Raw genomic sequence first — 17564 nt, 5'->3', positions numbered from 1 at the left:
AAATGGCGAAATTGAGTGTGACTATTAAAAAATAAATAATTATTATATTAATATTGACAATAACAACCGACCGTCGGGGTAGCATTTGCTGGGTAGCGTTCTCATGGTGTCTATTATCAACGTTATGGGAGGTCTATGAAGGTCTATGGGACGCCCTGCCCGTTGAAAACTGACTTCCAAGGGGTACCCTGTACGTAATAGAGTGACGGGGAGGGGCCCTGACCATCTGTCAATATGTGACGGGTTGGGACTGAGAACGTGTTGGTTAAATGAGTAGGACACATGAATAGTGTATTACATTTTAAGAAGCCCTGAGACACAGTTCCGTGAGAAAAAAAATGGGGGGGGAAAGCCCGTTAATTAACAGGTTAAATGGGAATTAAATTATTTTAAGTAATTTTGAGTGTTCCCAAAGTCCTGGTGTTCTGCAGTTCGTGTGGGCCTACTGTACTGTTGCACAGTTTACTGTAGAAACTATGTCCAGGACAAGGTGTTTGGAAGTTTTGGAAGATTCATAGCTAACCACACTGAAGATTATGGAGGTATTGATCCCCCCCCCCCACCTAACATCACCAGAAGTAATAATTTAAGGGGTCTTTTCTTTCTTTGTTTGGTCACCATTTCCACCAGCCGCCACCACCTCTCTAGCAGGCACTAAAAATGGGGGTAAAAGTTCCCGGTACTAAGTAGTCTTTTTGGTGTGAACGCAAAATAAGGGGTACTAACGGAACTAAACGTGAAAAGTACGGGGAAAAGTACTCCGGTTTGAACGTGCCTATTGTGCCCTCCAAGCTGGTCATCAAGCTCAGAGAACTCGGGCTCAACAGCGCCCTCTGTGACTGGATCCTGAACTTCCTGACGGGCAGACCCCAGGCTGTGCGGGTGGGAAACATCACATCCTCCACCCTGATCCACAACACCGGAGCCCCTCAAGGCTGCGTGCTCAGCCCTCTCCTCTACTCCCTGTTCACTCACGACTGCGTGGCCACACACAGCTCCAACACCATCGTCAAGTTTGCTGACGACACGACCGTCATCGGCCAGATCACCAACGGCGACGAGACGGCGTACAGGATAACAACCTCCATCTCAACGTCATCAAAACAAAGGAGCTGATTGTGGATTACAGGAAGCAGCAGAGAGAGGGACACGCCCCCATCACCATCAATTGTACTACGGTGGAGAGAGTCAGCAGCTTCAGGTTCCTTGGGGTCCACATCACTGAGGACCTGACATGGACTCTTCACACCACCACCATCACCAATAAAGCTTGACAGCGGCTCTTCTTCCTCCGCAGGCTGAGGAGGTACAAAATGGATTCCAGGATATCTGCAACTTCTACAGGTGCACCATAGAGAGTATCCTGACTGGCTGCATCACGGCCTGGTACGGCAGCTGCACCGCCCTGTAAAGCTTTACAGAGGGTGGTGAAAAACAAAAAAAGATGAACTGTTGAAATAACATCCGTTAAACACCTGGACTGTTCCATAACATTAATCTGGCTGCTACTTAGAAATCATTTATCTATTCATCTAATATATCATATTCCAATAACTTTCATATAGACTCTTATTGCAATATTTCACTTTTTTAAACTATTTTTCTTTTTGCATCTACTGTTTACTATTTACTTGCACTATGTATCTGTTATCTGTTTTATTGTGTTCCACTGTTGGAGGAGCCTTTAACCTACGATTTTCATGGTCATAACTACACTGTAGCTATGTTCGTATGTAAAAATTAAAACCTTGAACCTTGATTAATGAATTAAAGTGCTACTTGTTGTTTTGCCCGCTGACCGGCTGGTCCTGTGGCTCGTCTTTTTTTTGTAACTAGCTGATGCTCAATCTAATCCTGTTCTTTAAAGTCAGAGTGTACAGTGGGTGTTCATTGAAAACGTGTTCTGATATTTGTTCTTCACAGAAAATGAGCCAAAGCCATTGATTGTGAGTTTGAACAAACAATGTATCATATCATTTTTCTTTAGATAAATTAGGAAACACCATACAAGGGTTAATATTAATATTTGTATTGTAAATTCTGTTTATTTTTTCAACAGCTTCTCTGTCATGTGACAGAGAAGCCATTTTAGAAACCAGATCACATAGTTTGATCTAAAAATGGTGCGCTTCAAAAAGGCAAGAAAAAGAAAGCTTTAGACCTCTGGCAAGAAGTAGGAGGTAGAGATTTCATCACCAGGTCTTTCATTTCTCATGGTTTTAGTGAAGTTAATGTTACAGCTGAGCAGTGGTCCTCAGTTACACTTACGGTGTTTAAAAGTAATAACAAAGAGCATGTGGTTGAGGGTCATCTGGGGTGAAGACCGACGCGGAGTCCGGACTGAGGTGCTTCAAGCAGGTACTGTTAATAAATAACTTTGATGAGCCCCAGAGCAGAGTCCTGCACCGGGTCGGGTTTCCTCAGATACCCGGCGGATAATCCGCAAAATAGTTGTGTAACAGGCAAAACACACATGTAGGCCTCTCTCTAACCACGGGTGCGGGACAGGTTAAAAAACGTAATGCGGGCGAGCAGCGGGTGGGAACAAAAATATGTTGTGGTTTTTCTCTGGAGAAATAAGAAATGAAAATGAAGATTCATTCATAACGTTGTCATTCAAATCATTATTATTAACAACTTACAGCAACATTGCGTGCAATAGTCCACCTTCTCTCTCTCTCAAACACACACAGCAGTTAATCCATTAATATAAAATATTTAAAGTATTACAACGCAATAAAAAGAATGCAGCCAGTGTAGTTATTTGACCTAGGACTGAGTTTGAGTAATTATGTCACATGACCTAACAGTTATTGAAGAAATATGCACATTTTTCCATCAAAATATTAATAAAACGTATTTAAAGTATTAAAATGCAATAAAAAGAGGTGGGTTCAATACATGTATGCTCTAGAGTGAATTTGCTTCACATTCACAAGATCGGGAAGCTGTCGATTTATTAAAAAGAACATTGTTCTTGTGTAATTGAAAAGTCATTTGTGATGGTCCCTAAGTGAAAGCCTCGTTTCGCGGAGAAGATCTCCCCGTCGTAATACAGCCAGCAGCAGGGGAAACTGACGCTGCTGGAGGGTCCGCGAATGTCTGTCGAATATCCAACCTAAAACTAACTTCACCGCGGTCTTTTGCTGCAGTTTCTGTGAACAAAGTGCACAAAACTAATAAACACCTCTACACTCTGCTGCACACAGAGACTGGTATATGCGATCATAAAGAAATGTACATGCAAATACTAGCCTACTCCATTTTTAGTTTATTCTCATACAACAATATTAATTGTCTATTAAACAGTTTACAGTTTGAAGAATAATATGGGCATTACAAATATTCATACAAATGTAAGTAGCCTAACTTACATTTACAGGTTACATTATATTATTTTAATTATATTTACCAGTGTCTCTAAAAACAGTTTTATTGTAGGAACCATCTGCTCTTGATATAAAAGCAGGAACCAATGTTTGTTTTGTCTCTCTCGTCTCGCTGGAAGGGTAAGCAAACATTGCCTCTTATTTTTATATCATGAGCACGAATAGCTTTTTTAATTCAGATTTAAAAATATGAGAAGAGGTTTATAAAAAAAATACCCGCCACTTATACTATAATGTTTCTCTCCCGAGAAATTATGTAACGAATCAAAGGTCGACAGATTGGAGAATGGAGAGGCTTTCTCCCAGTAGGCCTATCTGCATTTCCCTCCACTTTCCATGAACAGAGAGAACAAAGTTGACGGTTGATGAGGCAGTGTTAGTATTGGAATCGGGCCAGAGTTTCAACCGCTTTAATCAAGCTGTATTTTATCTTCAGAAAATACGTTGAGACACGTCACACAGCAATATTAAAAACAAAATTATTGAACTCTGCATGAATGCAAAAGCTGTCCCTTTAACCTCACGAAGCACACATCCACTATTATTATTATTATTATTATTATTATTATTATTATTATCATTATTGTTATTATTATTATTATTATTATTATTATTATTATTATTATTATTATTATTATTATTATTATTCAGAGATATTCTGAAACAAAACTGGAGGGGTTCAGTTGGTCCTGTGTTTCAGTCTGTGTTCTCTGATCTCAAAGCAGAAAGTATTTCCTGATTCAGTTCAAATTAAATATAATGTTGATATCTGGCGCCACCTAGTGTCAGACATGTGTTACTGTTCCTGGTGTCAGTCCTCTGTGCAATAAGTCATATGGTAAATTCAGATTGTATGTTTTCTGTGTGTGTGTGTGTGTGTGTGTGTGTGTGTGTGTGTGTGTGTGTGTGTGTGTGTGTGTGTGTGTGTGTGTGTGTGTGTGTGTGTGTGTGTGTGTGTGTGTGTGTGTGTGTGTGTGTGTGTGTGTGTGTGTGTGTGTGTGTGTGTGTGTGTCCTCTCACAGGGAGAAGATGATCTTCCTCCTCCTGCTGCTCCTCTTCCTCACCCCCTGTGTCTCTGGTTAGTTTACTCCTTTATTTCTCACTTAGACACATTGAATATTATTGAAAAACCTTTTGTGTCACGTTGAACCTTTTCCTAAAGAAGCATCTTAGAGCTCTTTGGTATGGAACACTGTTAGTGCAAGAAAAGAGGGTCAAAACTGAGGAAGGAGATTCTGATTCATTTAGATTTTTTAAATCAAAATGTCAAGAAATGGAAATTTCAGTATATTCTCTAACAAAAGTAGTTTGTTACAAGTAATTTATTCTTAAAAGTTCAATGTTTATTCTCAATAATTAAACTTTAGAAGTGCTTAACTGTTTTTTCTGATACATTGTTCCTAATAACTGGCACTCAAATTGAAAGATTTATATTTTACTCAACATTTTGGCTTTTTTCTTAACATGCTAAATAAAAAAGTCCCTTTGTGTCTCCTCCACAGGAACAGGGCCGGCCCTAGACTTTTGGGGGCCCTAAGCGAGCTTTAGCTTGGGGGCCCCCCTCGCTCTAGCGCGTTCTCACTTCACACAACACAGAACCAACTTTTGTCTTATGATGTTAGTATAAGCACACATATTGTATAAATAAGCATGTAAACACCGTGGACCTAACCTCCTTTGGGGGGGTTCTCACCTCCTCTAGGGGGGTCCGGGGGCATGCTCCCCTGGGAAGATTTTTTTTTAAATATTGAAGTCAAAAGCATCAATCTTGTGCACTTTGAGAGCAAAATTAAGAGATCTATGGATACATCTCTCAACACCCATATGAAACAGAACTGTCATCAGATTTTTCTTTATGGATATTTAACAAATCACTCCCCTTTCAAACTGTATTCTTGTTTTGTCATAGAGTATTTCATAACTGTTTTTCATTTATTCTCTCTGGCTGTCCATCTCATGATGTTCACATAAAAACTAGCTGTCAATAGGAATATCATTCGGAAGAATTATAATTTCATGCAAAAATCTGTCCCAAAAAGAGGTTGCACATTCACATTCAGGTGTTGTTATGGCAACGTCAGTGGCCAAACAGCCACATTCACTGCTGGAAATACGTTCAAACATGCTGTCGATACGTAAAGAACTGGCAACTATGTCACCATTTCAGCTGACTTTTTCTCAGAAATACTGTCACATAACATCCATATATTTCAGTGCTAGGTTGATGCTTAGCTAAGCTAACTATGAAACACTTTAACTGACAGGACTCCGGGTCAACTGTGTACTGTAAGGTAGCTTCTAGCTTCATGTCGAACAGTAAGTCAACATTTCCCAGAGAGCTTTCTTTGAAATCACCAGGTAACGCTAAAAAACATTACATTTAGATTGTATGACGAAGTGTTTATTTAATATATCTGGCTAGCTATAGCTACTTGCTAACGGTTTAGCTTACCCCCACGATTCAAAGTAACGTCAACGTAGCTGTAATTTGTGCTTTGCTTACAAGTTCGCATAACTTGGAAGTTACTGACATGTACATACCTTGTTTACCTGGAACAAGTGGTGGCTCTGGGGTTGTTGTGTGAACCACCACTTGAAAATTGTCGTCTTTTTTAAGAACAAATGTTCTTTGTCCATCTTCAAAAACTCTGAGTCTGAGACTGAAAGTTTATTTCAAACATTGTCACAGCTCACAGGATAGGTACCTGTCAGCCAATAAGACAGATGTTTATTTCCATTCAATTCTCTGGTTCAACTGGTGCCTTGCCTCTGTTGCATTCACTGAACACGGGAAATTACATTCCTGCCGTCCTCTCTAGTGTCATGATGAGGTTCAGGTAAAGCACGGTTAATGTATTATATTATTGACTCAATAATATAATACATGACTTTGAGAGTAGACAATCTAGGCATATTAACAACATTAATTAAACATACTTATCACAGCGACGGTGTACTGTGCTAGGGGGCTCTTAGTGTGGTAGTGTGTATTCATCATTCGAAAGAGGCAACAACCGGAACAACCGGAAGACAGAGAAGAAGAACAGACTCCGTGATATAAACAAACAACAAATAGCGTTTTTCTTTCCATTTTCACTCTCGTCCATTGAAAACATGAACGAACAGGAGCTCTATAAACCGATGAGGTGAAATAGCCGTCCGTGTGTGTTCCATCTTCCATTTTAAATCCTTTGTTTACCTCCCTCACTTCCGTTAACGCTTCTCATGCAATGTTTCGCTAGCTGAACAGCCAATCAGTGTTATACCTTTGTCCGACTTCCGGTGGTGTTCCCGACGCCGATTCAACATGTTGAATAGCTGTTGCCTAGTGTTCATAGTTGTGTGACCTTTCACTTTCTTCACACTCAAAGTCTAGGCTGCCCACGCTCATGTTCGGCCCGACTCCCATTTACTGCCGATTTCGGGCCGGTGTATCTGGGCCTTTAAAGAGTCCCTCTGTGTCTCCTCCACAGAAACATAGCTGCAGTTTAAAGAGTCCCTCTGTGTCTCCTCCACAGGAACATAGCTGCAGTTTAAAGAGTCCCTCTGTGTGTCCTTCACAGGAACATAGCTGCAGTTTAAAGAGTCCCTCCGTGTCTCCTCCACAGGAACATAGCTGCAGTTTAAAGATTCCCTCTGTCTCTCCTCCACAGGAACATAGCTGCAGTTTAAAGAGTCCCTCTGTGTCTCCTCCACAGAAACATAGCTGCAGTTTAAAGAGTCCCTCTGTGTCTCCTCCACAGGAACATTTGTAGTGAATGTGACTCAGACTTCCTATCAGGCAGAGGAGAACCAGAACATCACCCTGGAGTGGACCTTCAGCTCCAGAACAGACACTTCCCTCAGATCCATTTCTATCCTCTGTTTCCTTCATATTAATGACCGACCCTCAGTTCTGTTTGAACTACGTGAAGGTGTTGAATTCCCAGAGTCTCAGGATCCACAGTTTGCAGGACGAGTCCAGTGGGACAAAGACGTCCTCACAGCAGGACGCCTCACACTTCATGTCTCCAGACTCAGGACCAGTGACTCTGGGTTTTATGTGTGTGACATACTCGTCAGACCTGATGGGACTAACTCTAGGAGATGCTGGCTCAACGTCACTGGTGAGTAACCTGGTGCAATGATAAATAAAGATTCAAAGTTATTTCAACCTCTGATGCGAAATAGGATTATTATATTTAGTTTTCATTATCACAAAAAGAGGTCTTCTCCCTGTCAACATGATGTTACTAACTGTGTATTTCCCACAGCTGCTGCTGAGCTCCAAACCCAGAGACCAACAGAGAGTCCTCAACCAGAGAGAGAGAGGACACACTGGATCCCCTTTGGAGTGGCAGTTGGAGCAGCTGTACTTTCTGTCTCTTTCTATGTCTTCAAAGTTTGCCGTAGGAATAACCCGACTATCACGAGTCGAACAACAAAACATGTGTTAGCATCATCAGAGCATAAAGTAAAAACAAAAACAAATGCAATAAAACTCAAATCGACTCCAAAAAAGTGTCAGAAAGCTACAGATGATGGAAAATGACTTTGTGTGCAGAAGCTTTTATGAAGAGAAACCCAAAACATGAGAATAGTGTTTATTGATGTATTCCCTGTTTGCTGTAATCACATTACATTCTGTGAGCACTACACAAACGGGAAAGACCATTTAAAAGATCACTGGAAGTTATCCACCATGTTTCAACTATTGATCCTTGATTGGATTTATCCGTGCTGACTGTACATTCGGTGGAGTGGAAGAAACTCAAGTGTGAGTTATGTACATTTATGATAATGGAACAGGTGTAGAAAAAGTTTTCTTTCTTTTCCCTCCATTATCCAACATGTGGTTTGTAAAGAGTCCATTTATAGAGCAGAGCAGAACAAAACAAACTAAGCACTTGTTGAGTTAATGTAGGCCTTCATCTGAGTCACCAGCACTTCCTGTTCTGGCTTGAAGTGAATATATCTGCTCTCTCCTTGTTGTTTGGAGTTTGATTCTTTACAGTTTTTGCACTTATTGTAAGTCGCTTTGGAAAAAAGAATCAGCTAAATGATATGAAATACATTTTGAGTTAAATACTAATGTTAATTTGCTATTTTTGTTGGAAGATGTATGCATACGTGTGTCCAAAGGTGGAGTAAAGGATGCATCACTGTGTGTGTGTGTGTGTGTGTGTGTGTGTGTGTGTGTGTGTGTGTGTGTGTGTGTGTGTGTGTGTGTGTGTGTGTGTGTGTGTGTGTGTGTGTGTGTGTGTGTGTGTGTGTGTGTGTGTGTGTGTGTCAGCCCCACTTTGTTTTTACCTGTGGTTATTTGTTAATACAGAAATCCTATTTTGAATGTGCTGCAAGGAGGCTGGTGACTTCAGATCTGTAATACGTCATTTGTTGTCCCTCAGAAAACTGTAAAACTCAAGTTTGAGTTCCTTTTTGATCTTTTTTTTGAAGTGAGATATGAACAGACAGATAGAGACTAAGGTTCAGATTGAACTGGAAACACGTGTTTGTTGAGGCAGTGTGAGTTTCACTGTAGAGACAGGTATTATTACAAAGTGTTCAATCACTGTCTCCACTGCAGGATGTGAAATGAGGACACCTGGTGGACAGGTGCAGAACGACAGCAACAGAGAAGCATCAGCAGAAACATCTACAGATCTGAAATAAATGATACATAAATCCTTCATAAATGTCACGTGATGTTTCCTTTGAAACAAACACACACTCCTCTGCTCACTGTCAGTGTGCAGCGGTGTGTATATTTCATATTTAAAACTCTGATTAAACTCCTCACTGAATCTCTAAGGCTTGGTGGAAACATCATAAACTGAAGGCTCTCAGAGAGCAGTGCATGATGGGAACTTTCTGTTGATTTAAAGTTCAATACACACTTTAATTAAACTGTAAATATGATTGAATTAGATGTATTAAAGTGTTATTATGTTGATACATGTTATGATTTATGCCAAACGCCTCTCAGCTCGCTGTATTCATGATCAGTTCTCCAGATACAGAGAGGATATCTACTCTGGTGTTCCTCATATTTAATATCTACAGTGTTGTTCTTGATAAATGCAGCAGGGGGCGCTCTTTACTAGCCCTCAGCTCTTCCTGTTTCCAGCTGGGATTATTTAAACCTCTTATTCTCTAATGATCACACAGATTGATTTGATCTGGGATATTTTAAATGTTTGTTTCAATATATTCCAGTCTGTTTTGCTGATTAAATAAAATAAATGTACATATGTTGTAGCTGCTGCTCTCATTGGTTCTGCATGGTCTGCTGGATTACTAAAAACAAACCATGCAGGCTGCGTGTGAAAGACCAGAGACTTCACAGCATGTTTTGAAATGGAAGTTGCGTTGGTGTTTGTGTGTTGGTTGTTGACGGCAGTGTGTGCCCCCCGTGGTAAATGATTGCCTCCCCATTTGATTTGTTCTAGAGCCTGACTCGTGAATGTATTGGAGTAAAAGTATAAAAATACTCACCTTTCTTACTTAAGTACAGAACTTGAGTATATGTTCTAAGTTACATTACACCACTCTGTATATTTAAAATATTTATTTGTAAATGTAAAAACAACATGGCTTTCAAACATCTCACAATAACCACCGGCCGAGAGCAACTCCGATAGGAAAGATTACAGTAAATGATACATTTTAAATACAATTACAAATGCTGTGGATAGACCTCACAGCTGCAGTGTTACACATACATATGGACCAAATGACAGGAGCTGCAGGATGTGTCAGAATGCAGCAGAGATTCCAGCCTATAAATAAATCACATTAGAAAGACTTTTGATTGGTACAGATTCTCTCAGAAATCACATTTGGTCATTTTAGTTTATTTCTCAACGAAAGAGAGATAAGATGTTCAGTATACCTGAAGTAAAGTGTCAGAGTGCTGCAGATCTAAAGAGTCAGTTTTGTGCAGGAGTGTGAAAATGTCTTTAAATGAGCATTAAAGTAACAGATAGTGTCAAACAGTTTCTGTTGGTCCACCTGCTGAACTGTTACCTGTCCCTGAGTCTGAACCTTCTTCACTGGCTGCTTGTCGTCTGAAGTTAAGAAGCACACAGCCACACAGAACAACCAGTGCTAACGCTGAGTAGAGGCCAATCCTTCCCCGTCTTCCTGTGTTGGGAGTCTCAGGTTTGTTTCTTCCTGTGTTGGGAGTCTCAGGTTTGTTCCAATGTGTTGCTGCTGTAAAAACACCAAACAACTCTGTGTCAAAAACATTTCCCTGATAAAGAAAACTAAACATTTCATTTTAACATTTCTCAGGTTCTCGTACACCCTGAGAGTTTAACATTATTAAAGATGAATGGGGTTACTCACCAGTGACGTTGAGCCAGCATCTCCTAGAGTTACTCCCATCAGGTCTGACGAGTATGTCACACACATAAAACCCAGAGTCATTGGTCCTGACTCTGGAGACATGAAGTGTGAGGCGTCCTTCTGTGAGGACGTCTTTGTCCCACTGGACTCGTCCTGAAAACTCTGGATCCTGAGACTCTGGGGATTCAACTCCTTCATTTAGATTAAACAGGACGTAGGGTCTGCTCTCAGTAAACAGCTCACAGAAGATAAAAATGGATCTGAGGGAAGTTTCTGTTCTGGTGCTGAAGGTCCACTCCAGGGTGATGTTCTGGTTCTCCTCTGCCTGATAGAAAGCCTGAGTCACATTCACTACAAATGTTCCTGTGGAGGAGACACAGAGGGACTCTTTAAACTGCAGCTATGTTCCTGTAGAGGAGACACAGAGGGACTCTTTAAACTGCAGCTATGTTTCTGTGGAGGAGACACAGAGGGACTCTTTAAACTGCAGCTATGTTTCTGTGGAGGAGACACAGAGGGACTCTTTAAAATGCAGCTATGTTCCTGTGGAGGAGACACAGAGGGACTATTTAAACTGCAGCTATGTTCCTATGGAGGAGACACAGAGGGACTCTTTAAACTACATGGAGGAGACACAGAGGGACTCTTTAAACTGCAGCTATGTTCCTATGGAGGAGACACAGAGGGACTCTTTAAACTGCAGCTATGTTCCTGTGGAGGAGACACAGAGGGACTCTTTAAACTGCAGCTATATTCCTGCGGAGGAGACACAGAGGGACTCTTTAAACTGCAGCTATGTTCCTGTGGAGGAGACACATAGGGACACTTTAAACTGCTGCTATGTTCCTGTGGAGGAGACACAGAGGGACTCTTTAAACTGCAGCTATGTTCCTGTGGAGGATACACAGAGGGACTCTTTAAACTGCAGCTATGTTCCTGTGGAGGAGACACAGAGGGACTCTTTAAACTGCAGCTATATTCCTGCGGAGGAGACACAGAGGGACTCTTTAAACTGCAGCTATGTTCCTGTGGAGGATACACAGAGGGACTCTTTAAACTGCAGCTATGTTCCTGTGGAGGAGACACAGAGGGACTCTTTAAACTGCAGCTATATTCCTGCGGAGGAGACACAGAGGGACTCTTTAAACTGCAGCTATGTTCCTGTGGAGGAGACACAGAGGGACTCTTTAAACTGCTGCTATGTTCCTGTGGAGGAGACACAGAGGGACTCTTTAAACTGCTGCTATGTTCCTGTGGAGGAGACACAGAGGGACTCTTTAAACTGCAGCTATGTTCCTGTGGAGGAGACAGAGAGGGACTCTTTAAACTGCAGCTATGTTCCTGTGAAGGAGACACAGAGGGACTCTTTAAACTTCAGCTATGTTCCTGTGGAGGAGACACAGAGGGACTCTTTAAACTGCAGCTACGTTCCTGTGGAGGAGACACAGAGGGACTCTTTAAACTGCAGCTATGTTCCTGTGGAGGAGACACAGAGGGACTCTTTAAACTGCAGCTATGTTCCTTTTGAGGAGACACAGAGGGACTCTTTAAACTGCAGCTATGTTTCTGTGGAGGAGACACAGAGGGACTCTTTAAACTGCAGCTATGCTCCTGTGGAGGAGACACAGAGGGACTCTTTAAACTGCAGCTATGTTTCTGTGGAGGAGAGACAGAGGGACTCTTTAAACTGCAGCTATGTTTCTGTGGAGGAGACGCAGAGGGACTCTTTAAACTGCAGCTATGTTCCTGTGGAGGAGACGCAGAGGGACTCTTTAAACTGCAGCTATGTTCCTGTGGAGGAGACACAGAGGGACTCTTTAAACTGCAGCTATGTTCCTTTGGAGGAGACACAGAGGGACTCTTTAAACTGCAGCTATGTTTCTGTGGAGGAGACACAGAGGGACTCTTTAAACTGCAGCTATGTTCCTGTGGCCCTGCCCAGCCTCTGGAGCTGTCTGGTCTTCGCCCTCGAGCCCGGCCCCCTGACTCTTCCTGCCGCTGCCTTTGCCCTCATGCTCGGCCCCCTGAGTTCGCCCGCTGTGGCCTTCGACCCTCCTTGGACTCTGCCTTGCCCCCGGGCCGTCCGCCCGAGACCCCACCCTTGGACTCTGCCATGCCCCCGGGCCGTCGGCCCGAGATCCCTTCCGGGTCCTCCGCTGCTCCTGGGCTGTCAGCCCAAATCCCGTCCTCCAGACCCCCTCCACCCACCCTGCTAGAGGTTTTGGAGTTTTGTGTTGTTGTTTTTTTTAGGGACATCTGGAATCCGCCCCTTGAGGGGGGGGTTCTGTCAGGATTCTCATGTTATGTTACGTTTGTAGTTTTGTATGTCTGGTTATGGGTGTTTTCCTCCTTGTATATTGTCTGGTCCCTCTCTCTGTGTTTTCCTCCCTGTCGTTAGTGTCCCTGGTGTGTCTAGTTGTCTGATTGTGTTCACCTGTTGCCCTTGTGTTTCTCCTCCCCTGCCCGGATGTTTCTCCTCTCGTGATTACCCCTCCCTGTATTTAGTCTTGTCTCTTCCTGTGTTCAGTGTTGTTTCGTCTTTTGTTGGTGACTGAGTTCACCGGTGAGTGTTCTGTTTTGTCCGAGTTATTTTCATTATCCTTGAAATAAAGGTTAATCAGAGTTATCTGCATTTGGGTCCTGCTTCCTTCACTCAACCGTAACAGAAACTAAGCGACTATAGGGCTAACTATTTAAACTTTAATATATCCATTCATTACCTTGGATGTCTTCAGTCACAGAGTTTTCCATTTAGTGGCTTCCTTCAGCTGAAGCAGTGCTGACATGCAGCCTAGACTTTGTTGAGTATGAAGAAAGTGAAAGGTCACACAACTATGAACACTATGGCAACAGCTCTCCAACCACATCCTCTGCAGGGGATGTGGTTGGAGAGAAAAATATCTGCAGAGACACTCACCCTATATACAGTACAGCCATGGTCATCCCACACCAACACAGTCTCTTCAAAGAGCATATTTTTCAAGTAAATCGATGAAAATAGCGCTTTTTAAATATAAAAGAAGATCACAGATATGCAGCTGAATAAATGTTAATATTATTCAATAGGGTCCGTCTCTCTTTTTTTTGCTGGTTTAAGAATAATAAACCAGTATAATAGCCCCCTAAGTACCCTCTCTTTTCTTTGTTTACTTCTTCTCGTGATTCGTTCACTCTCATTACGTCTAACCACAAAGGAAACGAGTCCTGTAGGATACAGTCTATGGTATCAATATAGCAGACAATATAATAGCAGTTTATGTTTAATATAACTTCTCTATGTTGAAATGAATTTTAGTTGTTTCTTTAACTGTTACGACTCCCCATGCAAATCCAGTTTTTGCAGCGTATGGCTCTCCTTTCTGGCTCAAGTGCACCGCTCTCAGTGTCAGTGAAGACTTTTAAAAATGTCAATCAGGACAATACGAATTCTGTGTTTTCCACCTGAACTGAACTTACCTTTTTCAGAAAAGCAGAAGTATGTCGACATCAGCTCTGTGTCATTATTTTCAAACTGGTTTCGCATCTGAGCACTTCTTCCACAATTACACTGCAGAGGTGGAAGAAGTGTTCAGATACTTCAATTTAGAAAAGTACCAATACATTATTGTCAAAATACTTCATCACGAGTTAAAGTCCTGCCTTCAAAATCTTACTCAAGTAAAAGTACAAAAGTATTATCAGCAACATGTACTTAAAGTATAAAAATGTACTTTAGTGCAGAATAATTGCCTCTATGTGTATATAATTATATTTATATATGTGACATTTATATAAAATATTGCTGCATGGAGTAGCATGGAGACAAACTTTTTGTGAAATATTTAAATAGTTGGAGTCTTTTATAACTCAAACAGTTAGTCCACTGTTTTTAGAGATGCATTTTGTTGCAAGAAGCTAAAGCTGTTAAGTAAATGTATTGGAGTAGAAGTATAAAGTAGCATACAATGGAAATACTCAAGTAAAGAACAAGTACTTCACATGTGTGCAGTTACTTTCCACCTCTGAGTGATCAGTCACAGCAGGAGAGTCAGTGAACAGTCTGATCTGACTGAATGTGGGTCATTCTTATTATGTCATTATTAAAAATACTATAAATCCACCAATCTACGTGGGAACCGGGTTGGGGGGGGGGGGCTCGAAAATATTTCCAATTACCCAATGAGGGCCTGACAGAGTTTAGGAACCTCTAAAAGTCATGAGTTTCTCAGAAAAACTGTGTTCATATTTGTGAAGAGAATGATCCAAGAGGCTTTTCAAATACTTTATTTAAAGTTAAGAAGAAGGAGACGATTCTCAACACAACTCCCTCTTAGCAAGAAACAGCTGCAGCCGGAAGAGACTAACATGGTGCTCTCTGACTCTGAAGGCAAAAACAAAGAAAAAACAAGATTTGAAACTAAAAAATAATTGTTTTGAATCTGAATAAGTTAAGGATTCAAATATCAAAAATATGTATACATATGAAAACAAATATTTTTTCCAAATAAATTGCTGAACTGAATCAAAATAATATTCAACTTTTAGTTTAGCTGTTACTTCGGCATCATTTTGAAACATGTATTACAATGAAACGACGGTAAAATATGTTCATTTTGTTGTAGTTGGTGTCTACCAAATTATTTGCATGGATATAAGCCCCGCCCCCTCTCCAGCGCGTCTTGTTTGAATGAAAGGATTAAACACAGCTGATAGCCGCGGTGAAACCTGAAACTCGAACGGTTAGAGCAATGCGAATATTCGGGGCGTATATCCATGTAAATACTATGGTAGACTACAACAAAATGAACACATTTTTACCGTGATTTAATTGTAATACACGTTTCAAAGTGATGCCGAAGTAACAACATACTGATACCAGTTAGTAAAAATCATGAATTAATGCTTGGAAAAGTCTGCAGATAAGACGGCAGGCGAAAAACCTTTTAAAATGCGTGTTTTCGGAATGGAGATCGGATCCATCAGGCTAAAGTAACCTGTAGCTGCTCCGTCCACACTCACAAGAGCGGCATACAAACATAAATAAAGCAGCGACTGTATTTGCCATGACACAGACAGTCTGGTTTTTCATGTTTAACTTTTTTCTGAACAGATATGAGGAGCTGTGAGCTCTGAGTGTGTGCTAACAGCTAACGGCTGGCATCATTTCTTGACTGGTAGCAAAAACAACCAATCACGGCTTTGCTTCTCTGGCTGGCTCTGTCCAATCACAAACAAGAAGTGTTCTCCCTAAAGGAATACCCTTTCTGTATAAGTTAAAATGCTGTAGTGTTTTTTGAAATGCTGTAGTGTTTTGTGAAATGTTGTTTTGACTTGGACTTCATTTGCAAGGCCCTCTGAGCAGAGAATCTTTTGGCCATCTTGATCAGTTGTGATAAGGACCCAAACTGGCAAAGCTTTATTTATTGTGTCTTGCCCCAAATGTGCAGCTGGGATAGAGTTTGAAAAAATAAGTAGAGTAAAGTTGGAACGATATTGGCAGATTCGGATTTCACGGATCAATAACTCATGAACAAAACGTTGTACACACACAAATTACGTCTCATAAGTACCGTGGTAAGGTTGACAACGAACTACAATCACATTTTGATCCAAAAAAGCCAATACATGCTGTCCTCCAAACTGGACACATTCAATTGGTCTCTATCTGCAGCCGGAGAAGAAACGAGTGCTCAGGGACCGTCTGCAAAGTGCAACTCCGAAAAAAGAGAATACAATAATATTCAATAACGTTACTAGTGTACAGTATATTTCTACCAAACTCACTACACACATCAATAGTCTCCTGGTGGTCATACTACAGCAGAGAGTTTGGAAGAATATGGTTTTGATTAATTTAGGTGAATATTTATAATGTAAAATCTTCAATAAATATGGCATCATCTTCAATAACGTTCCTAGTGTAGAGTATATTTCTCCCAAACTCACTACACATATCAATAGTGTCCTGTTGGTCATACTACAGCAGAGAGTTTGGAAGAATGTGCTTTTGATTAATTTTGGTGAATAATTATCATGTAAAATCTTCAATAAATATGGCATCATCTTCAATAACGTTACTATTATACAGTATATTTCTCCCAAACTCACTACACACATCAATAGTCTCCTGGTGGTCATACTACAGCAGAGAGTTTGGAAGAATATGGTTTTGATTAATTTTGGTGAATATTTATAATGTAAAATCTTCAATAAATATGGCATCATCTTCAATAACGTTACTATTATACAGTATATTTATACCAAACTCACTACACACATCAATAGTGTCCTGTTGGTCATACTACAGCAGAGAGTTTGGAAGAATGTTGTTTTGATTCATTTTGGTGAATAATTATAATGTAAAATATTCAATAAATATGGCATCATCTTCAATAACGTTACTATTATACAGTATATTTCTACCAAACTCACTACACACATCAATAGTCTCCTGGTGGTCATACTACAGCAGAGAGTTTGGAAGAATATGGTTTTGATTAATTTAGGTGAATATTTATAATGTAAAATCTTCAATAAATATGGCATCATCTTCAATAACGTTACTAGTGTACAGTATATTTCTCCCAAACTCACTACACATATCAGTAGTGTCCTGTTGGTCATACTACAGCAGAGAGTTTGGAAGAATGTGCTTTTGATTAATTTTGGTGAATAATTATAATGTAAAATATTCAATAAATATGGCATCATCTTCAATAACGTTACTATTATACAGTATATTTCTCCCAAACTCACTACACACATCAATAGTCTCCTGGTGGTCATACTACAGCAGAGAGTTTGGAAGAATATGGTTTTGATTAATTTTGGTGAATATTTATAATGTAAAATCTTCAATAAATATGGCATCAT

The 17564-nt window shown here is 40.6% G+C and overlaps 1 protein-coding gene and 1 long non-coding RNA gene across 7 annotated transcripts in view; one reads left to right on the top strand and one right to left on the bottom strand.

Moving 5' to 3' along the window:
- The window catches only part of LOC307036825, a 39493-nt gene extending 30432 nt beyond the window's left edge, over positions 1-9061 (top strand). The window contains exons 1-5 of one of the 4 annotated variants that reach the window (XR_013807480.1): positions 2198-2358; positions 4412-4467; positions 4892-5006; positions 7133-7495; positions 7643-9061. This is a non-coding gene — a long non-coding RNA (uncharacterized lncRNA). Of the gene's footprint in view, positions 1-2197; positions 2359-4411; positions 4468-4891; positions 5007-7132; positions 7496-7642 lie in introns of those variants that run through there. The other 3 variants (XR_013807479.1, XR_013807481.1, XR_013807478.1) reach the window with 3 other exon arrangements.
- Positions 9062-9918: 857 nt separating this feature from the next.
- The window catches only part of LOC307036820 (uncharacterized protein), a 39049-nt gene continuing 31403 nt past the window's right edge, over positions 9919-17564 (bottom strand). Inside the window, exons 1-3 of one of the 3 annotated variants that reach the window (XM_079677435.1) lie at positions 13433-13560; positions 10713-11075; positions 9919-10577 (exon numbers count right to left, since the gene is read on the bottom strand). In XM_079677435.1, coding sequence (XP_079533561.1) covers positions 10354-10577; positions 10713-11075; positions 13433-13463 — 618 coding nt within the window. In that variant the 5' untranslated portion in view covers positions 13464-13560 and the 3' untranslated portion in view covers positions 9919-10353. Of the gene's footprint in view, positions 10578-10712; positions 11076-13432; positions 13561-17564 lie in introns of those variants that run through there. The other 2 variants (XM_079677436.1, XR_013807475.1) reach the window with 2 other exon arrangements.

Source organism: Notothenia rossii, assembly GCF_949606895.1.
Source record: "Notothenia rossii genome assembly, chromosome: 4".
Taxonomy (NCBI): domain Eukaryota; kingdom Metazoa; phylum Chordata; class Actinopteri; order Perciformes; family Nototheniidae; genus Notothenia; species Notothenia rossii.
The sequence above is the reverse complement of the archived record's forward strand: the minus strand, read 5'-3'. Positions and strand labels throughout refer to the sequence as shown.